Source organism: Geospiza fortis, unplaced genomic scaffold (genome assembly GCF_000277835.1).
Source record: "Geospiza fortis unplaced genomic scaffold, GeoFor_1.0 scaffold54, whole genome shotgun sequence".
NCBI lineage: Eukaryota > Metazoa > Chordata > Aves > Passeriformes > Thraupidae > Geospiza > Geospiza fortis.
The window spans coordinates 12,619,487-12,643,781 of NW_005054301.1; the positions used below are offsets into that span (position 1 = coordinate 12,619,487).

The window sequence follows — 24,295 nt, forward strand, 5'->3', positions numbered from 1 at the left end:
ATCCAACAAAAAATTACTTGTTCTCTTTACATATCGTGTAACAGCCTTATAAAATTCTTCTCATCTTGCTTATTTCTTCCAAGAAAACTATTTTTCTCCTCACCTACCACATGTAAATATAGTAGTTTTTCCTCATTACCATCATTCATAAGCATGGATGAATGGATTTTCTGCTTGGGCTGGTAAATTTTCAAGACAATTTTGCAAATTTATTGCAGATCCACACCCGAGTCAGTGCTTCCAGCATACCGCTCATGAGAACTTCCACAACCAGGCCTCTGTACATAATGCAATGATGCAACCATGCAAACTGCTGTATAATTTTTCTTCAGGACAAAATGCAACATAGACAAATATGCAACATAAACTCAGTGCTGTGGAAAGGGACCTGAGGATGGTGGTCAATGGCAAGTTGAACATGAGTCAGCAGTGCCCTGGCAGCCAAGCGTGCCCAGGGGTGCATCAGGCACAGCATGGCCAACCGGGCAAGGGAGGGGATTGTCCCCTCTGCTCTGCTCTGAGGCAGCCTCACCTCGAGTGCTGAGGGCAGTTTTGGGTGCCACAGTAAGATATAGAGCGTTAGACAGCATCCAAAGGAGGGCAGGAAAGATGGTGAAGAGCCTTGATGGGCAGCCATATGAGGAGCAGATGAGGTCACTTGGTCTGCTCAGCCTGGAGGAGATTAAGGGGAGAGCTCATTGCAGTTACAGCATCCTCATGAGGGGAAGAGGAGAGGCAGGCACTGATCTCTTCTCTGCAGTGACAGTGACAAGACTGAGGGAATGGTATGAAGTTGTGTCAGGGGAGGTTTAGGTTGGATATTAGGGAAAGGTTCTTCATCCAGAGGGTGGTTGGGCACGGGCTATCCAGGGAAGTGGTCACAGCATCAACCAGGCAGAGCTCAAGAAGTTTTTGGAAAATGCTCTTCTCAGGCACAGTGTGTGATTCTTAAGATGTCATCTGCAGGATCATGAACTAGATTTTGACAATCCTTGTGTGTCCCTTCCTACTCAGAATATTCTATGATGCTCTGAAAACTGTTTGCTCCATAAAAATAAAAGTAAAAAGCCATTTTCCTGCAACTTTCTAATCTTTCTACCTTTTTATTTTATTGATGGAGGGCTATGTAGCTGACTGTGCAAATGTGGAGGCCTAAAACATGCAGGCATAAGAAATGAAAGTTAAATTGTGAGAACTTGAGTCCATAAAGAGAACTTACAACATGTAGGAGTGGAGACTAATTTTGTGTAGTTTGCAGCGGGGATTAGATCCCTCCTCTGAAGGCACACACAGCTGACCCTCCCATTTCTCTCTGATTTAATAATCCTGGCCTACAGTCAGCATCTTGAAGAAGCCTCTCTCTGCTTGTTTTGGGTCTGACACAAAGGCAGTGTAGTAGAATGTGATGATTATCTTAATAATGTCTTTAAACTATTTGTCTTGCTATACTTGAAATTCACAAGCCTCTATTACACTTCATATTCTGCAATAAGAGTATAAAATATAGGATTTTTTATTAGAAAATTGCTGAACAGTTGGTTTTAAAAATATGTAAAAGACAAGAGGTACAACCACACGGTTGACCCTGCTTTTAGTGCAGGATTAGACGAGATGACCTCCAGAGGTCCCTTGTAACCTGTATTACCCTATGATTCAAGTGAAATTTCTCAAGCTACATCAGTTCTGCATTCTCAGCATATTATCTCAGAAGCATAAGAAATTACTGTAAAAATTACAAATTACTGTAAAAAGAAATAAGCCATTTTGACAAAGGCAATAAAAAATACAAACAGAAGATTAGTTTTAACACACATCTTAAAAAAAAAAAACATGGGCAAGGTGTTTTGTATCCAATTTCCAATGGAAAACAAACCCACCACACGCAAATAACACAGAAATCACATAGTACACACCTAGACCATCAAGCAGTTTCATTATGTCAGATGTAGACTTGGACGCAACGTAGAAGATTTTGTACAACACATATTGAAATAACTATGCGTATCTATGAATTAAAGTGCTATCACCAGTGTAATTTCTTTTCATACTTGAATTCTTACTGAACATGGAAGTGCAGCTAAGCTATCCATCTAGTGTGATTATCTGAGGGAAACACAAGATATTGAGAACAACTACACTGGATGGAGACAAAGATCCATCTAATCCAGTATTTGTCTGCAACCAGAGCCAAGTGCATATAGGCAGGGGAAGAAAAGAGACAGACTAAATATAGTTTTGAAATAACTTTCAGTATCTCATGATACAAATCCCAAGCAACTGCTCAGATAGCAATTTTGTCAAATGCTTTAGTATTGAACAAAATAAGTAGAAAAAAGTGAGTAACGTTTGTCACAAAGACCTAGAAGGTTCCAGACCTCATCACTTTTAGGAAGACTTAATGTTGGTAGTATGGCTCCAGCAATGCTTTTGACTTTCTCCTGTAATGCACTCATAGAGAAATTGTTGATGTATGGGCTGGATGAGTACAGAGTAAGGTAGAGTGAAAACTGGCTGAACAGCCAGGCCCAGTGTGTGGGATTAGTAGCACAAAGTCTCACAGGTGAACAACCAGGAGCCTATACTGGGCCCACTCCTGTTCAACATCTTCCTTCATAATTGGCACGATGAGGCAGTGTATCCTTGGCAAGTTTCCATCCACATGGATGTTGACAGGATGAAGAAACAGGCATACAGGAACTTGATGAAGTTTGGCAAGGAGAAGCTGCAAGTTCTACACCTGGGGGTGAAACAAACCCAAGGTCCAGTATAGTCTGTGGGCCCACTGGCTCAAAAGCAGCATTACCGAGAAGGACTGGAGGTTCCTGATGGACACCAACTTGAACGTAAGCTAACAACGTGCCCTTGTGACAAAGAGGTTTGATGATATCCTGGGTTGCATTCAGAGAAGCACTGCCAAAAGGTCAAGGGATGCAAACAGAAAAGAAAAGCAAATAAAATCCCAGCAATACAAACATTTGTCAGTTCAATCAAGTCAAAAAGAACTAAGACTTGCAAACCATGTATTATCCTTCTGTAAGTCCAGATGGGGGCGGGCATTTGTAAACCTTATGGTATATATTAAAGCAGGAATTTCTAGCCCTAGTGGTTTTGACATGAGCAGCTGTGATGTTAATACTCCAAAAGGCAGCAAAAGTCTTCTTCTGTGAGACACAAACATTTGGCAAAATGCTTCACAAATATGGCAACAATAATTCAGTCTATTACAGTGCATCATAAATATACTATAGCAGTAGTTTAATCCTACCTTGCTGGTGGACACAAATCAAATTCTGTCACATAAACTGAGTTTATAACACTGAAATCTTTCATGCTCTTCATATATAGATGAACCAAAATAATATCTTTCAGTTTGAATCCCTCTGAAGTCAAATTAGCTGCAGGATTAAAAAAAATAGCTGTTAAAGACAGAATATTGTAAATGTATTTAGAAAGACAGCATAGGCATCCTGGTTTTGTTCAGCAAAACCAACTGGTGATAACCTAACTGTTGTCTAAACATAACTGAAGATTTTGCAATATACCACCTTTCCCCATTTAGTACTTCTTTCCTTCATTACATTCTTTCCCATGTTAGTTTTCCAAATATACAGAAGTCGACTGCAAAATAAATTTTATCCACTCTGAGAAGTGGTGAATTCTTGTCCCATGAAAACACATCATGCATTCATGCATGTAGATATGTTACAGCCAGAATTACTTGTATCCATAAATCTGATTGTCTTGGGGGGGGCTTGGGGTGGGTTGTTCATTCTGTGACAGCTAGTAATCTACAAAGGACTTTGAATCACAAAAATACAGAACTGGAAGGGGCAATAGCCATCTTCAAGAAAAAGATCAAATATTTGTAGGCCATTCCAGACAGATGCTTGTCTAAGCTGTTTTTAAAAACTCTCACTGCAATAATAATCTCTGTATAAACAAAGAATTATAAACGGCAAGACAGACAATAGGAAACAGAAGTGGCCACAGGAGAATTGAAGGAAAGATGAGAGCAGAGGAAAGCTCAAGCAGACAGCTAAAGAAGAGATACTAAGAAGTCAAGATCATCTGAATGTGTATGCATAGAATACTCCAGACATAGTGCTCAGAGAGAATGTATTACTCTCATACAGTCAACCACATAAGCAGATATGTCATCACTTCTGCAGTGTCCTTTTTGTAGCTCATGAGCAATAGAAACTAAATGAAGAGAAAATCTTCTCTGAATACAGAACATACAAAATAAGAGAGTACTCTGTGACCTAATTTAAATAAACCATGTAAGTTGTTCTCAGTGTAATTTTGGGCATCTTGCCCTTTAATGTTACAGTGTGCACATGTATATATACTTATTTATTTGTTTTTAAGTTGAGACGTACAAGGGTATAAAGACAATCTCTGAAGGTTGTCGCCTTAGTGAGAAACAGTTTTGTGTTAAACTTTTCAGTGCTCTTAAAGGCAGTTCAGGATTTTGCACACTTTCATTAAGATTAGTTAGGTCACACCAGTACTGAATTTTGTTCTAAATGTCTCAGTTTTACTTAGCCATACTGCCAATAATAAAGGCAATCTGAAGAGGAGAGTTCTCACTTACAGAAAAGAAAAGTGTGCACAAGTGATGTAAGAGGCTATATAGCAACTAGAATGTCCTAGAACTCCTATGAAAGCACAATACATTTCCAGAAATATCACCTGATAAATTAGCACACAATGGCAATTATGTATGGAAATAGAAATGTATTTGAATGCTAACTGATAGCAATAACTAGGTCAATATTAGCCATTACATCATCAGTTAAGGAGGAAAGAAGGACAATTTTTGAATTTTCAGCCAGTACTTTAGTAAAGAAGAAAGGTCTGCAGGTAAAAGTTCTGCAGCATTACATGAAATACTGGAGGGGGGAAAAGCCCTCAATCAATGGATACATACCTTTGCACACACAAATATCCCCACTCTAAATTTAAAATATATGAGCCAACAAACTAACTCTAATTTGTGGACACAGAGCAAGCTGAAGGGAGTGATTTGGGTAAATTCATAATTCCTACCTTTACTTTAAAAATATCTCCTAAGTAAAAGTACTATCCCTTTTCTCCCTGCATTAATTAGAAGAATGGTGGGAAATAATTTTTCCCCAGCTTATAATCAAAATTAAATTGATTCCCAAAACACTTTCTCTAGTAGAAAGGCAAACATGATGATCTCTTGGGCTCTTCACAACAACTGTTTTTTAGGGACAGGACCTGAAAATTTTCCCTGCATTCCCATTGCATTGCATCTGTCCTGGATATACAGGGAAACCTTACAGACTTCCTGTTAAATTTCAAGTCATTCATGGTTTCTAATAATTTATAGAATATGATCAGGTGAGACTCAACCTTACTTAAGCAGAACTGCCCCAAAAGTTTACATTGACTAAAGTGCAGCTTTTTGATTGTTTTTGGTTGGTTGGTTGGTAGGCTTTTTGTTTTGTTGGGGTCTTTTTTTTTTTTTTTTTTTTTTTTTTCTGAGAGCCACAAAATACAGTACCCAAACTGTCTACAGGAAGTAGCATTTAAGAACTTAAGCATGTTTTAATGTAATAAAATCCACAGTTTCCTTCAGCTTATGAAACTTTGCCATGGTACAACTACACCACAGCTGCTTTATATTATATATAGCAAAGCAATCTTTGTCATCTTCCAATCATATCTAAGAAAAAAAGTTTAACATGAGAGTTTAAGAAAACAAATGTATTAACAGCAATACACTGCATTCCCTCTCATTCTTGGCTTCACAGAATTCCATCCATTCTACAGAATGTTTCATAGCATCTAGTAAGAAATTTCCATTTCCAAATCTTTTTGTCAGACCTCTTTAGAGGTGGTTAAATCAGTTAGCCCAGCAAAGAGTTTAAAAAGTACTGTGCTTATTCCATTCTTACTACAGTGAAGCTGAACTGCTGTACAGATTCAAATCATATGTTCAGAAAAAGCCTTGTGCACTTTTGCAGATTAAGTTCCCAGAAACAAATTGTTTTGTTTGTTATGACAGAACCATAATTTATTCAGTTTCCACATCCACTTCCAAAAGGAGAATAACTAAAAGAAATGTGAGAACTGAAATTTTCTGCAAAGGATATGCATCTAAATTACTTTTTTTCCTTACCATCACACAGGTAATGCAAGGAATCTGCTGAAAGCAACAGGCTACTGCACTAGTTAGACACAACATTTTTTGGCAGATGCTAAGGCAAAATTACATAATGTTTGTACAAGCTAACTTCCATTCAAATATAATGAGAAAAAAAAAAGACTGGAAAACCCTCTTGTTTCACTTTATAGATGATATGCAGATTTACACTAAAATCTATTCTCTTTTTCTGTAAAAGTCTGATCATCTCCACCTTGCTGATTTCCAAAAAAATCAAAAACTAGCTTAATGACCTTCTACCAAGTGTAACTTTTCTTCTGAAAAAAAATTCTAGGGTTTCTTTACCATCCTATATTCAATCAGGAACACTCAACTGGACATGCAAAAATATAAGATATATTAGAACGATATCTCATGCAAATTCTATGAGTTTACCCATTTAGATACTAAAAATTATTTCCATTTTTGTGAATGAAAAGAAGCCTGTACAAACATACTTTACTTAAGCTTTAGAATGAAAAAAATACAAAACAAAAACCTGAACATTTTATGTCAGAAAAAACCATCAACATTATATGTCAGAATCTTCTAAGGAACCTGGATTTCATGATTCCCAAGACAGCAATTTTGCCTTTACATTAGGAATATAAATGAGATCTACTGCTACTGACCTAATCCTAGATGGCAAAATGTATATCAGCTTTCTAGAAAACTTAATTTAAAATTATGGAAGCTACAAACATTTTTTAGTAAGTAGACAGCATCTACAGCACACATACATACACACACTATATATTTCAAGAATACTATAAAGTGAGCAAGTACTGTGTAAATAGAGTTTTTACAGTGATATGAACACCACTTTGGCTTTCCAGGGCCTTCAAAGTCAGTCAAATTATGATGTGTTAAATATTAAAGCTGGTAGTCTTGATATCAAAGGTTCCAATCAAATGCAAAATGAGATGGCACACCAACAACTACAACCTATAAAGTTATAAAACCACATGAAAATACAGATTCTTCCTTAAGATAATATTAAAAACACAATCAGTGACAGCAGATAATGTATTAACTGAATAAAGCACCTCTGAGAGAAGAAAATGCTTCCCGTGCTACATCTTGAGCATTTTTATCCTTTGATGGAAGGAAGTTGGCAGTGATACCTGAAAACCATTGGTAACCACTCAGGGATTTTCCCGAATTTTGAAGTGTCTTAGCTACGGGAAATAAAGGAAAGAACTATGATTATAACAATGAAAGGTTTCAGATTAACCAAGGCTACATTTTAAATTGTTTAAAGAAGAACTTCAATAGAACAGAAACTGACAAACTGTAAAAACATCTTCAAAAATATTTACAAACAGATATAAAGGTAAGGATTCTAGGAGCAAAGCTCCCAAATCCTTCTCCAACACTGCCTTCACAAAATATGCATGCAAGTAGCACATTAGCTGAGAACATCAGTACTTTTTCTCCTCCTTTCCATTTTTGCTGATCTTTTACAATTTCTCGACCTTTTTGGTTACAGACTTGGCACAAGATGTGACACTGAAAAGCTAAAATTTTTGAAAGTATTCAAGTGGCATAAAAACAGATTTTCAAACTTGTATGCCAAATTTTACTGGAAGTTACGTGCTTAACCTGGTTCTGATGATCTTTGCAAATGCATAAAATGTTTATACATTTTTAAAGCCCACCAGTTACTTCTCCATATTCAAGAAATACCAAAGACCTAAATAATATTTAATACCCAAATACTGTTAGCTGTGAAACTTAGTTTTCAGGAAGTTTACCCATCTATGTGGGTAGTGTAACAGAAGTGTTGTGGTATTTCCAGAAGGAGGAGAGGGAAGGGAAGAAAGAGGAAGAGAAAGAAAGAGAAAATAATGTGTTATGCTCCTGTAAACTAATTTGAAACGCTTCACTAGTATAGATCTATTGCTTATTATCAGAAAAATGCATTCTAGTAGGATCTCTCTTTTCAGACTAATTACTACAGGTTGAACATTTTTTTCAGGAGTGTTTGTATAGTAATTAAGATATTTCACCTGCACGAAACAATCTTTTTATCTCATTTTTTTTTAAACTGTGCAAAACTCACTGAAATCCAAAGACTTATGTTTCGAACTCTTCCAGATGACTGGAATATTTTTCTGTGGTTCATACTCTTCTGATGAAGGAAAAATATCACCATCCATACAGCTCATCTCACAAGAACAGCTACTGACAACAAAATTACCCAAGGATTCTTCCTGCTTGAGACAAACATCATAAAATAAGCAAGTAAACATCATGCCAAGCAGTATGAAATAAGCACATTTTATCATTCAAATACATGTTTAAGTTAGAAAAAGTACTATAGTTCAACAGCTACATATCTTAGAACAATTCACAAAATAATAGCATTAAGATTTCCCATTATTTTGCAGGACTGGCAAAACATAACGTACTCCTGTTCATATACCAAAAGGAAGACAAAGGCAGACTTAGTAACTGAGGACAGTAGATATGAAAAATGATGAGACCCAAGAATAAAGACAGAAAGAATACTATTATGAAGACATGGTATCCCACAATTATGTAGAAGACAACTATGTTTTCAAAAAAAATAGTATAAACAAAGTGAACAAAGGAACAAAAGCACAAAAGTAATAATTTTATAATTAACATTGTATTAAATACTTGAAATAGAGCAAAAGACTAACAAGAAAGTTTTAAAACTTTTTGGAACAACGAATGAAGGCAGTGCATGTAAAAAAAAATCTCTCTATTATCTCACAAAGACTATCCTTTCCATCAAACACTTGGATATGAGTTGAGATAACAGAAAAATGTATTTCTCAAGATCTATACATTGAAGTAATTTCTTGACAAGGAAGGAAAATCATTCTTCCCAAATGCTTTCTCAGGACCAGGAAGAGAAAACTACCCACTGCACCTTTTAAAGCAAAATACACAGGCAGAGTGCTTACTGACCAGTCTTTAAGAATTCAGTGCCTATTACATGTGCAACATGCCACATAATTACAGCATACATTTTTGTGGGGTTTTTTGTTTGCTTTTTAATTTTGGAGCAATCAGAACCTTTACTCTCTCCCATGTGATTTTCCAATCAGCCTAATCTGAAGAGCACATTGACTTTTGGACAACTAGCTTGGTTAATATCACTTGTTTATCTAAAAGCAGTATGAATTATGACAGAATTTGTATAGAAACCCTAATCAAACACCACTGCATGCTGTAATGCCAGATTCTATAAATTAAATTTCTTCCCAAAGATCTCAAATTTCATGTAGTGTCTAAACTATGCATTTTACTGCAGGCTTCTTAAATACTAAATTCAAAAAACTTATTATAAGTCCAGATAAGGCAAGATAAAAAGTTGACAAAACATGAAACCTTTGAAAATCCTTAATAGTGACTAGAAACTTCCGAATATTCCTTTAGCTTATAAATTTGTGTTCCATGCAAAATGTCATTAAAAAAGAACATTAACATTATAGTGAAATAATTTTTTTGTATTTAATTTTATTGTATTTTTTTCTTTCCTGTGGAAAATAAACCTAACTTATTGCAACTTTAAATATTTCTTTTCATTTTAATCAAAAAAGTCAGAAAAATAAAGGCAGAAAACTATAGTACGCATGAGAACTCTGTGATAACTCAACCCTTACACCAATATTTGACTTCACTGAAGTGAAAAAGGATCCAGTTAAGTTAAAGGAGTGCATTTGGAAATTTTAAGAAAAGGCTAAATTACAAAAAGATCATTATCTGTGAGAAGAAACTCAGTTCTGCTGACTCTGAAAGAGGTCATAGGTAGTTTTATAAGCACTGTAAACACTAAGTCTATTATCTAAGAGGGGCTGATGTTCTTTGACTGGACTTCATTTTATTCATTCCTCCAAGAAAGACATGAAAGTCAAGGCAATAATCTACTTTACTTGAATCAATTGTACCTCAGAGGTTAAAAGAAGTCAAGAAGATGTAACATAATACCCAGACAAAAACTGCAATTTAGCACAAACATGACACGCATTCCAACATTACAACAGACAAGCATCCAGCAGCATCTGTACCATTTCCCACTCATTGAATTACACCTTTGACTACTGCCATCAGTGGGTGCATCATGCCATCACCCAGAGATGCCTGATTGCTCCTAAGTCTTCAAGTATAACTTAAAAAAATAAAGAAGCAGGAACACAAATCTATAATTGAAAAAGATCTTAAGATGGATTAAGCTACAAGAACCAAAGAAATTAAATTATTACAAAAGTTTCTTATTTTTTTATCTACAAGATACCACTTCATGGAAATATATAGACTGTATAGCAGCATCACATGCTAGAAGTGCTCCCACTTCCTTCTTGCGAATTGTTGTTTCAATAAATAAATTATTTTCATTGAGTAATTCGTAGCATCCACCATGAAACAATCAATTTGCATTGTAGCATGGGCATTCAGGGGATTTCTAATGTAACACATGCAGAGTTTGCACCTCTTGGTCCTACCCCCAAGTAAGCATGCATAGACATGGTGATGTGAATGATGCCACTACACTTCTGCTTTGGGTTTTGTTTTTACATCCCCTGGATTTTAACTCCACTGTGCCATAAAAATCCATCAGAAGGGAAAAAATGTTAACAGGAAAGGAAAAAGCTCCAGTTTACCAGTTTTTTACTCACTTTTATTAAGCTTTATACAATCACCTTTGAAGAGATCTACAGATACAAGTATCTTTGGAGGCTGCTGTTAAAAATCTATAACTTTTTTCCATTCCCTAACCTGAAGGACCAAATTTATATGTTCTGCAAGGGAACATGAAAAGAGCATCTATTCCATTTTTGTGCCACCAGTTAAAATGCTTTCATCTACGTTTCTAAACATGACTTCTGCAAGATGTGCTTCATAAAAAAAAAATCATGGGTATGGAGTGAGCCTCACAGACTCTATCACAACTGGTTTGGTATCATGTAGAGAACTCCCCTGTAGCTTTGTAATTTGTTAATGTTACAAATATCCCAAACTGATGCTATGTGAAATTTTCATATAATCTACAGTCACCTTTTTCCTAACTCTATATTTTATAAATAATTTAGCTTCTATCAATATTTCATCACAGAGATAAAAAAAATTATACATCTGTGTTTCCACATGTATATAAAAACCTGGACAGTTACAAAATTTTTGGAAATTATTGTGAAATATCAGAAATCTTTTATAAGATGCAGAGTCTGTAAAAAAATTAGGGATGTCTGTTGATTTCAATGCCTATGATACATCACAATGACTCATTCAAGGCTCCAAAAACATTGGTAATCAATCACTTCCCACAGCAGCACAGGGGCAGGCTACAGCAGAAGTATTAGGTGTGGAACCTGGCACCCAAGGAACAGCAGGCTCAATGCCAGCCTAAGCAAAGCTGCTATACTCTGTTTAGTAGCTAAATTTAAATCCATACAAATGTTGGTCTTCCATTCCTCTAAACAGAGGAAGTAACCTAAGAAGCTAAAACTTATAGACTGCCACAAATGAAGTAACTTTCCCTGAATAATATTCTCACCACTTTAAAAAGAAAAAAATCAAGCTTGCTATAATGACATTTTAATTAAATCTTACAGAACCTATTTTATCGCATAACATTTTCATGTTACTTCACAGAAGCAATATATTTTCCCATTTGTTACACAGTTTCTCCCACACCCACTGTACATTGTGATACCAACCTAATTTTGGATCAGAGCCTGCATGCATGCATACACTTAACTATATTCACATAACTCATGTCATTGATGCAAGTGTGCTCAGAATGAAGTTAAGCAAATGCACAAGTGTTCCAAGATCCAAATTCTCCTGTTGAAAAAGCCTTGGAGCTAGGACTTTGACTGATATAGCTGAAATTCCATGCAGTGGTCTTTTATGAAAACAACAGATTGTCTTTTTAAAAAGCTTACATTCTCTGCTACAGAAACTGGTATAAAAACCTATCACAACACAATTCTAAAACTGATAACTCTCCCACTGAGCAGCAATGAGAATACAGTGGAGCAGAGATCTCAGAAGACAAAAGATTATGATAATCTCTTTATTCTTTGTGATGTACCTTCATAATAGAACTCCTTGAAATAAATATAATGAGAGAGAGATCACATGCATCTTGCATTATTTTGAGTACAATATACAGAATCATAGGAAAGAAAGTCCTTTACACCAAAATACTTTCAAAAAAATGTATCTTCATTATGAAAAAAAACCTAAAAATTATCTTTCCTCAGAGAACTGGACTGAATCTGCAAGCAAATAGAGTAAAAAAGAAAATCCTATATTTATTATCTTAGTGTTTGAAATAAATCAGAACACAAAAAAAAGTTTTGTAGTATTTGTTATCAAGTCTTGAAAACAAAACTGCAAGGGTTATCTATATTCTTATGATGCAGAAGGGAAACTAAAGGTAGCCTAGGAGAAGTATTGTTCAATGATGACAAAGTATTCAAGTATTCAAAAGATGCTACCCACAATGCCATCAACAAAACACGTTTTGAAACTTGAAACTCCTTATTTTCCCTGACATCACTGACAAAGTCTAATTCTACAGCTAAAGTTCTAAATGTAGATTAACTAAAATAGTTAATGAGGAACTGGCTACAATGTTAAATCATATATAACCTGCAGGATTGTGTTCCTTTAGTACAAATGGCACGCAAATATCTCCTGAAAACCTTTCCTAAATTTACAAGCGTACAAGTTACAGAACTCTACAAGTGTTTTAAAAATCTTCTCCAAAATGACCTGAACAATAGATCTCCTGCCATTTAACAGGGAAAACTGCTTGCACTTCTGACATGTGTTCTGGCTACAAAGTCAAGATCTTTTACAAACAGGAAAACACAGTATCAGTTTATGATAGGTAATATAATGCAATGGTCCATTATAAGAAAAAGGAGCAGCAGGCATGATTCCTGTGTCTGTTATAGGCAAACAGGCTCCTTTCTTCTGCAAAGCGTAGAAAGAAAACTACGTGACTCCCTCTAATTCTGGACTATTCAAACTTCAGGGGCTGCAGTTTCCCATGTTGTATTGTTTGATATGTGTGTGCTCCTACTCACTGGAACTTGGAAACAAAGTATTCATTATTAAATGTGGGAAAGAGCAAATCTGAAACCATGAAGAACAGCTAGTATGTTCACTACTGTCATCGGAAGTATGCTCCCACCAACAGAAGCTCCAACAGCTTTAATTTCTGCTTCTGATCTTTACAAAGCCAACACAATAAAGTTAAAGGAATATAGGAGAAAGTAAAAGCAACTTAATCGTGCTGACAAACTAAAAAAAAAGTTTCACAGTTGTATTTTTCCTAATGGAAAATACTCAGAATTTAACTTATTGAGTAGAAGGCCAATACACCCAATTCAAAGATTCTAGAATATGCTTCAGAAATTGCCTCCCACAAAAAAAAACCATTCTAGATTTTAAGTGTATGAAGTGACTATCTTGGCATGGTAAAATATTGATGAAACTAGGTATCTAGATTATAGTGGTGACCTTTTCACCCTAAAGTAAAAGAAGCATTCCCAAATTTTGAGCATTAGTGTTTTATTATCATTATTTTTTATTCTTAACGGTTTTTTTTGTAAAATGCCTACAAAAATTGTTTACCATATTTTTAATAGTTTTAATAACAAAATATAGTATTTATTTCTTTAGCCTTTTCTGCATCTGCACTATTTATGAAAGAAAAGTGGGTGTGTTTAAAAAAAGCTTCAATTATTATGCAAAAAACATCTTGAAGTTGCACAGAAATATATTAAACCAGAACAGTGAGTACAATGTTATGTTCCCTTAGGCACAAGGGCTCATTTTGCTGCCAGAAACAATCTAAACCAAATTTCTAGGCAGGCTTTGTAGTCAAACATGAAGAGATTTAGCTAAAGAAAATGCATTATAGAGGAGGAAAGACAGCAGAGACCAAGATGCACCAGCTGTAATTGCAAAGTGATTTTAAAAGTAAATTCAAGGAATGTAAAATTAAGACCTGTGGCAAATAACAAAGACAAAATTAGTATACAATTCAGTTAAAAATATGTTTATCTCACAGCAGAAATGATAACAGAACTGATGTCATAATACTTATTGGAATTACACTTCACTGTGGAGTCTATTAATATTTTCTACAAAGTGCTTACAAAAATGGCTTTACACATTGTTCATAATGGTGTGTTATTTTTCCCAATTTTCAGTAATCCCTTGAAAGGCTCAAACTAAAATTAATTCACCTTCTGAAGCAGTTTTTTTCCTGGAGTACTTCATTATTATGGGATTGGCTGTTAAGTGCTGAATACTAACTGATACTTAAATTTTTCCACAGGCTTATAGGCACCAAATAGTAATCAAAAGTACAATACTACAGGCATATCAATCTTGAAGGCACGCCTTTATTATTTTGTAGTTAAATGATGCTAACAGTTATGGTCTGAAAGACTGACTGCTTCTCCATATTTATAACTTCTCAAAAACTTAGCTTATTTTACCATGACATAAAATAATCTATAGCCAAAAAATATTAACGCTTTTACAAAAATCAGACTATTTTCCTTTTAAATATACATTAGTTTATGTACCAAAATTTAGGGCAAGCTGCTGCAAACCTCACCCCTTGAAAAGTGGGACAGGGTTGTCTACAATGGATTGGAAATACGATTTACTACAACACTGCCTGAAACTGTGAGGCTTTAACCAAATCTAAAACATCTACACAAGAAGGGGAAAAGAGCTGCTGAACAGATAAAAGTAAAATCTTGATTCCTATGTCAAATGTTATGCATTTTAATATGATTTTTCCTCTGATTTACGTAAAGCTTTGTGGTTTTCATTTTCCCTAGCCTGTCACATTGTAGCAATGTATGGTACATTTTAGCATCAAGTTTGCCATGAGCAATAAACTCAGTGCCCCCAAAGAAATATCAATATATTATCAGTCTTCCCCACCATGCCACATTCCCAATTTTTCCTTTATTCAGTCTATCTGGTGTTGTTTCACACAGTTGATATCCTTTTCACAGTCGCCCACACAAATATTTAATGTTTTATTTTTGAAAGAAATCCAAAACTAGAAATTGACAGGATGAAATACAATTTACTTTCCAAGGCGAAGTGAGGCCATCATGGAAGAAAAATACTGAAGTATTTTATCTGTTTGGAACAATAAAATTAAAAAAAAAAAAAAAGGAGAGGGAAGAGGGGATGATCTATTGAAGATAGATGATCTATTGAAAGACATGCAGGAAATGTTGCTTAAGAGACGTGAAATTTGAAATACCAATAGAATAATGTTCTGTAACAATTTCTGCACTTCTGTCATCAAAATGCAGAAAGACAAAAGAGCACCTTGAGGTTTCGAGATGAAAAATGCCACACAAATATACTACCTGCATTCATTCCTTGATACAAGTGTGTTTGATCATTCCTAGCGCAAGTTCTGAAATTCAGCTAAATATGTACATTGTTATTCGAATGTAACACCTACATGAGAATATGATGGTTCAGTCCAAACTGTGACAAAACAACACAACCAGAAAGCATGCATATATCTTTAAAGGAAAAGAACACTTGCAGGCTACTTGCCTTATTCTCCAGGTGTAATTTTAAAAAATGAAGGTAGGCCACAGGTGCAAATGCATCAGCTGAATGCATGACCACCTTGGATGAATCTCTGAAATACAAAATTTTTATCATTATATAGTATATATATTAGAGACTATATCAAATAGTGTATATATAGAGAGAGAGACAACACTTAGTCACTGTATAACACAAAATCTAATGTAACTCATTGAAAATCTATTAATTTCTTACCAATGTTTTCATATAAATTAAGAAAAAGTAGTTTGTTATATAAAATCATATTGTTGAACGATACATTGCCTTCAAGAATTTTCAATTTTCAAAAGGAATAAACTATACTTCCTGTGTGAGCTGGCACAGAAGATGTAGCAACAACCATAAAACCACAGAGGAAATGCAAAGATTAAGTTTGTTTTCATTACCTCACCACTTGGGGCCCCTGAAGCAGCATTCAGGCAGGGGCACAAAGGAGGGACATGGGCACTGCAGAGACTTGGTCCATGCTAGAGCATCACCAAACCTGCAGGTCTCACCTGCATTGCACAGGTGCAATATTCCACTGCTTTGATCTTTCCCACAGCCAGGCAGGAATCTCAAGTGTGCTTAACAGGGCCCTATAGTCTATCACAGGCCTATGCTATCTAAACACAGATGCTCTACTCATCCAACACATGAGGCCAAAAACAATTACTATGATACATGTGTTTTTGACACCCCAGCTGCAAGTCACTTGAGAATATTTACAACTCTCCTTGCTAATCTTCCACTTTTTTCCCACGCTTCCAGACCAATACTAAGAGAATTAGTTAGCTGTAGTCTATGAAAGTATAAACTACACTGTGTTTTAGATTCCAGAGATTAATACATAAAGCAATCTTTAAATTTAATCAACAGGAAATTCTTCAAAAGTCCATTGTTTTGATAATGTTCCAGGGATTAGTTTCTGAAGTATTAACAACATACAGTATTGCATACTGAGAAATTGACTGATCCAGCCATCTTGCATCTGATAGTGAAGACGACTAGACACAACTTTTTAATGCCAAATGTGTTGGTAACAATGTTAAACTTCCTGTGTGCTGATTCAAATTAGTTAATTTTAGTTTTCGTTTTTACAGACACAATCTGTCACACTTTGATTCACAAGAGGCAGTATCTGTTATATCCATCTGCACAGTTTTACTACTTAAGAAAAAGGTAGCTCTAAGAAACAAACATCAGAAGGTGAGAAACTCAAGGAAAACATAAGAGAAATTCAGATGCAGTAAAAGAAAATCTGAAAGTTGTTGAAAGTAAGGCTAAGACACACATAATTTTCCAGAAACCATGGTGCCCTTGGTACCTTCATAGTGTTCAAAGAGATGATACAGACAGATTTCTAGTAATACTACATAAAACCAATGCAAACTCAAAGCAGTTGAAGCTTTGGCCAGATCCCAGTTCCTCAACAAAAGTGTAAAATTAACAGAAATGCCTGTTCTATAAAATGTGTTTTAGGATTTAATAATAACAAAATGTCACAAAATAATGATAAATACCTTTAACATAAGAAGATCCATTTTAAGCAAACTTTTAAAGTATTTTGATAAATAGGCCTCAGATTCATTCTTGAGAGTAATTATCAAGATTCTTTATTATTAAAATAGTTTATATTTAAGATATAAGATACTTTATACATAGTTCCTTCAGATTAATATAATTCTGTTCAAGTGACAATGATGTCTTCTAATTCTAACAGAAATAGGTAGAAAAAATAGATGGAAAGCAGAATAGTTCTGTTTAGAACCAATTAGTCTCCAATTAAAAAACCTAATCAAGTCCTGAACTTGACAGTGATATCCAGTTTGGAAAATAGTAAAAAAAACCCCAACCAACTCAAAACACAGGAAAATCAGAGATTTAAAATTAAAAAAAAAATTGTGAGACCCCAATAAATTCTACAATGCCATTTCACACTAAAAGCCTGAATTTTGAGTAGGAACTTGACTACCTAAGATGATTCATGTTTGAATGTAATGGAAACAGAGGAATTTTGTTAAGGAAATTATCAGAAGTCTGAAAAAAAGGAAGAACAGTTGAAAAACTGTCTCAATCAGCTATTTGTTTTGAAATCAAAATCATCTGATCTCTCAAGACTTCTTGAAGATCTAGAAAGCATCCAATCATTTTAAAACACTCTGTAACACTTTCTCAACACAAATATATCAAGCTAGAACAAGACTGAGAGTACAATTATAATTTTATAATTTTGCTTTTAACTCCAAACCTAGAATTACAAACCTAAACACAGAGCTTTGTAAGGTATACAAAGGAAAATGGTATTTCCCTAATATTTCAAATGGGACAATTTCCAAAAGATCAAACTATTCTGCATTCCATGAAAAAAGAGGCCTTTATCATAAGAGCAGATATAAAAATGCTTGGTACATTTCAAACACTGAGAGTAAGAAAGCTGACAACAGGATTATAATAGACTACCTGGAAAAACCAGATAAACCCCAATCAGACTCTAGTTCAATATTTTGGTTGCAAGATTTTGCTTTCACTACTAGATACTGTTTATTTTCAAATATATGTTTCACTCAATCTGTCATGCTTCCTTTCTGAGGTACATTTTTGAATGAAGACAGAGAAGAATGGCAAGAATTCAACTTAACATTCAGAAGCAAAAGTCGTCATACAGTCTTGCATTAAAGAGACTCCCATTTCTCCATAGGAAGTAACATTCAGTGTTGTATTTTATTTTCTCCTGAGCCAGCATATTTTTTATTTTGCAAGGATATAATGTAGAAACATATCTTGCCAAGTTTGAGAGGGCAAAAATCATTGTCCAGTGAAAACACTACCTGCATGTAGAGTTATAAATAAAAGGCATACTAGATTTTCTCCTGTTCTTTTAGGTTTATGTGGCAAGGTTTTGGTGGCAGGGGTTAGTGTTTAGAAGTGGTCTCTATGACATATGAGACCAAGGGATGTTGAGCTCATCAGCAATATTGGTGTCTCAGTGATAACATATTTTTAAACTATGCTGCAACAGGAGTGAGAAAAACATGGTAGTGACAGCCCTGCAAACACCTAGGTCCATGAAGAAGCAGTGAGTGGAGGTGCTTCAAATACCAGGACAGATTCTACATAGCCTGTGGAAAAGACCATGGTGAAACAGGTTGCTCCCCTGCAGGCAAGGAAGGACACATCAGAGCTGATACACACACTGCAGTCAGTGCAGAAACCCACCCAGAAGCAGTTTTTCTGACAGGACTGAGCCCCATGGAAGACCCATGCGGAGCAGTCTGTTCCTAAAGGACCAAACCCCATGGAAAGCACATACACTGGAGCACTCTTGAAGACCTTGCCTGGTGGGAAGGACACACATTGTAACAGTTCATGAGGGAGCCATGGAAAAGATCCAAACAGGAGCAGGATAAAAGCGTGAAGAGAAGGGGGCAGCAAAGACAGTGTTACGAGCTGACTAGGTTCATTCTCCACTTCCTTGCACTGCTCACTGAGGAGGATGCAGAAAAGTCAAGAATGATGAAGTTAAGCCTGGGAAGAACAAGGTGAGAAGGTATATTTGCTTCCCACTATTCTACTTTTTTTAAAATGTATTTATTACATTTGGCAATAAATTAAATTAATTTTCCTCAAATTCAATGTGGTTCCCCATTACAGTACTTGGTACATTGCTCTCTTCTTGACCTACACATCTTTTCATCTTATTTTTTCTCCCTGCCTTCCTAAAGAGGGACAGAGCAGCTTGGTGGGAACCTGGCAGCCAGCCAAAGTTGATCCATCATACCTGTTTGAAGGCAAAAGTATTCTTTAATGTCTTCCTCAGACACTTTTAACTTGGGAGATGTTTTGGAGTTGTTCAGGAATTTAGGGATCTTGAAAACCCTTACAGGTTTTAACCTCTAAGTTCCAATGTTTACAACAACATTTAAGCTTTAAAAATTGCACCAGGATTTAGTCCTGCTTTAGGAATGGTACTCCCAAATTCAGTGCCCCCACTGGGACTCTCCAAAACCACACACTTCTCTCTTTCACTGTCCCCTGCCTCGGCTGTCCCCTCTCCACGTGGTGGCATGGAGTTGAGAACTGGAGGTGCAAAAGGCCAAGATCATGGGTTCAGATAAGAACAAGTTACTGGTAGAAGCAGTGAGATAAAAAATGAACAATAACAGCACAATATTAATAACAAAAGAACACAATCGTGAGTGATTCACATTCAAAAATGCTCACTAAGAACCCTGCTGCAATGAACAATACAGATGGCTCCCCCTCTGCCATGTTTTTTTTCAACTGGGAGGAATGCTCCTCTCTCAGAGAGAGGGAGAGTTCCTGAGTCTCTTTCCCCCCAACCCTGGCAATGGGTGAGGTCCTATCAAATAACATTAGAGTCCTTGGCCAGACTGCCTCCCAGCTACTGCAAAAATCTAAACCTAGCCTAGCTGAAATCAGGGGAGATGTAGACCTGAACCATGTATATCTAAACATTTGGAAGATCTATTAGCAGAGTCAACATTACTACAAAGTCTGTTTAGATTCAGTGTATATGAAAAGCAAGAATACAAAGTAGAAAAAAAATTCATAACTTACTTAAAGAAGAAATGATAAAATATATTTCTGTGAAGTTCATAAATAAAACTCATTGAAGAAGTGTTTAGAAGTCCACTGTGCCATATATATATCATTAAATACTCACTAATTTAAATATTTGATATCTATTTTTTGTGCTTTTGTTTTTAACTTCTATTATTTGGAGTATCACCAAGAGAAATAAAAACAACTCAGCCATACCACCTCTGCTTCAGCTTTTCCTAGTCACTTGAACTGTCTTTATATCACTGACAACCAGATAAACATTTAGAATATAGTATAATATATTCCTACTTAAACTGTTCATTGATTGATCCCAAACCAAGGGCATAATCAACCAGTATTTCAGTGGACATCTGCCAGATTAGCTGCCAATGCTTTAACCACTTCGTCTATTATCTTCTCCTCCCAAATGCCATGCAATGAAATGGAGGTTACAGTTCTTGGCTCTCTATTCCTTACATAGACAGGTCCCAGTCTTACAGAAAAGTGAAACAAATGGACATGCACCATGAAAGCATTACTCATGTCTATATGCTCCATAATCTGGACCTGCTCTAAGATGACTGAGAATCCATCACCAATACGTGATTACTGATCTGTTTACTTGTTTCAGAAAAAGAACAGCAGTCAAAATATTTTACATGAAGCAACCAGGTCTAGCTACTTAACAGACTTATAAGAAACAAGACACAAGTATTTTCCACAGCTCACTACACAAATTTTAGCAATTAATGTCAAAGGAATAAACTATTCAGTGTAATCGAGATGTATTCATACAACGTTTGTATTTAAAATATCCTCTAGTAATTGAAGAAAAGTGTTTATTGTTATCATTCTAAGCTACTAAACTTACACACACACATATACACAGTTAATGGAACCCATAGGCTACTGAAGTGGCACTTTATCAAATTTAGCTGTAATGATAGATAAATATTACAGGCAATTCACACTTCATGAAAGGATAAAAGTGTCAGTGTATAGGTACCAGTTTTACTGCAGGCCATAATCAGCAAGTAAACGAAAGTGCAAATGTCTGAAAAGTTTATAGCCCTCTATGAATGCCTCATGTCAGGTATTGATTTAGGTCTCCAGAGGACTTTGCCAGTGTTAAACAACACGAGTGTCTGTGAACTTAAAGAACATGTTTTATCTCTGCAGATGCCATGAGTTACCTCTTATTACCTCCAGTTGTCTCGAACTAAATTTTAAGATGCTCCCATTGCTTTAATATAAGGAAATAGAAGAAACTGCTCCTTACACAACTATTTTCTTCTTAAACAGAGGACAGTCCAGAGTGAATGTTTCATATTCTCCTCCTTCTCCACAAACATGGACTCCATATTTCTCAGAGAGCTATCAAAAAAGAGAAATTGAAACATGTAGGTATTACACTAAAGTTTATTAAATGCATTTTGCTGAAAATGTCAAAACCAGTACAAACTGATTGCTAGCTGGGGTTAAACCACAACATGTACTTTCTAAAAGACTATGCACTACAAGGCTGAAAAAACCCAACTATCATACAGTCAGGTCTTGATTTCTTCATATGCCTATTACAGTGATTAAAAATTACCAAAACGTTACATTTTAAGTAGAACTGGCACTGTAATGTTTAAATTAAAAAATTGATTTCTGGTTCTTTCTCAGTGGCCACAAAAGCTTGTTCAGACTCCCATACTTGTCTTTCTTTAGCATATCTATTTCACTTGCAGGAGAAACTTTTCCTGTGAGTCAACACAAGAAGTAGCACTTCACATAGAAGTATACAATGAACACATTTTTTGAAAACAGATTCAGAATTTGTGTTCTATGTTTAGGTAAATATTCTTGAAAAAAAAATCTAACAAAACAAATGAGAATTTTCCAAGTCAAAAGCAAAAAGCTAAAGAAAGACCTAAAGAGAAACATATTGTTTCTTCTATAAATTGTACTTAATATACTTTCTAAATCAACATATATTTACAAATATTCCTGAAGCTCTGGATATCTCACTTAAATACATAACTAGATAAACTGAAGCATTCAAAATACTAGACTTGACCATCTTAATTAATTCCTACTTTACAAATGAGCAGCTGTGGAGCATTAACCAAAGTTCTTTTGCTGGAGTAAGGAGTGCATAACTGCTCAGTAGCTCACTGTACTACTGTTTCAATGTACTGTATTGATAGATACTAATCAAGCACCAGATCTGAGCATGGGGACACCCTCTCTGTCTGCAGCAGAAATTCATGTCCTCAGCAGCAGAATATATCACCTTATAATGTGTCACTGCAGTGATTCAAGCCAAACCCTGCCCAGGTCTTTTTAACATTAAACAAGCACTAAAATTCTGCTTTAAGTGACTCATAAGAACTTGAACTGCAGTCCTTAACTCCACTGCAAACACCAATGTTACTTTTGGGAATATTTACTTAACCCCCTTATGCCTTTTCTTAGAGGAACAAAAGCCCATCTATGATGCTTCTGCAGTCAAAGTAGAAATTCAGTTATCCAGAACATCAGAGGGCTAGAAAAAGTCTGTCTGGAGGCTAGAAGATAATTCCAAATCTGCTGTTTCTTTTGAGGCAAACATAAGACTGGGATACTTATACATCTAGATTACATTTTTATATCGTTACTAGAATATTTGTGTAGCAAGTCTATTACACATATTCAGATGATACTGTATTTTTATTGTTGAAGCTGAATGTAGTTCATGTTACTTTACAGTTCTCTTTCAAAGCTTCTTACTTAAAAACTTCAAAGAGTGTTTATAACTTCAGTTACTTAAACCAAAGGCTCGAATCATCTTCAGCCATTATTTTGCAGAAAAGGAAAATGCTCTGAGAAAACAATACCTTGGTAATGTCCTATGTGAATATTTAGTTGTGTGGTGCTATAAAATCAAAATCTCTTTTGGAGCTTGTTTGAAACATTTTTTCAGTGTCTTGTTATGAGAGTTATTTTTAATTTTCTCTTTCACATTTTCTATCAAAGAAAAGGAGCAAAAGAGAACCTTTAATCAAGTGCTCATTAAAAAATTACACTCCTGACATAAAAGAGAACTCCATCTGTCAACAATGGCAACAAGGTTTCTATAGGACAAATACATCAGGAATAATTAATGTCGATGCAACAAGAATGGACAACCTACAAAACAGTTAGTCAAAATCTTTTATCCTTACTCTATTTGGAAAAAAACCCAAAAAACCCTAAAGAAAATGATTAAAAAATTGAAAGAGAGAAAACCAGAAAATATCTTTTTAACTGTAACCTTTACACAGTGAATACATGGAGTGACTGTTTACAAATCACTTTCAAAATTGGTAGCTCTGCTTGTAAACAGTGTCTTGAATAATTATTGGCAATTAACATAGAATACTCAGAAGATGTAAGACTATTTCTTATCTTTGTTGTGAGAAATTCTCATTTTCAGTATCACTGGCTTCAACATCATTCTTGACACCAATTATACAAGGTGCTAAAGGGTTTTCAGTTCTCACAAATGTCAACAAGACCAAAAGATATTTAGCAGCTCATAGAACAGATCCTTAACGTTCATTTAACAAAGTCAGTAATATTTTTAAATGTCATCAATGGCATGAGAATTTTGCCTGTTAGTAATTTAGAATATTAATATTATTTGAAGACTGATTATTTGGGTTTGCAAATTGGATGCTACATTAATAATAATAGAACAGCATGGACTCTAAGTTTTATGATTGCTAAATCTGCCTTCTAGTACAGATGAGCCAGAAAACTGCAAATTTACAAGTCAAACATAACTAATTGCAAGTAATGCAAGTACACTTTAAACTCCAAAAGAAATCTATGATGAAACCATCTTCCAGGCTACACAAAGTTTATCTTAAGTACACAATGAGATATAGGATATACATATAAATGAGATACATATAAATGACCAGTCCAAACATTACCTGAAGAACAGTCTCT

General features: G+C 35.2%; 1 protein-coding gene across 1 annotated transcript in view; it reads right to left on the reverse strand.

Moving 5' to 3' along the window:
- DPH6 (diphthamine biosynthesis 6) overlaps positions 1–24,295 on the reverse strand; it is a 179,250-nt gene that overhangs the window by 103,899 nt on the left and 51,056 nt on the right. Inside the window, exons 6-10 of the mRNA XM_031065956.1 lie at positions 21,618–21,712; positions 15,758–15,845; positions 8,235–8,385; positions 7,219–7,350; positions 3,266–3,395 (exon numbers count right to left, since the gene is read on the reverse strand). Of these exons, the coding sequence (XP_030921816.1) occupies positions 3,266–3,395; positions 7,219–7,350; positions 8,235–8,385; positions 15,758–15,845; positions 21,618–21,712 (596 nt within the window). The remainder of the gene's footprint in view (positions 1–3,265; positions 3,396–7,218; positions 7,351–8,234; positions 8,386–15,757; positions 15,846–21,617; positions 21,713–24,295) is intronic.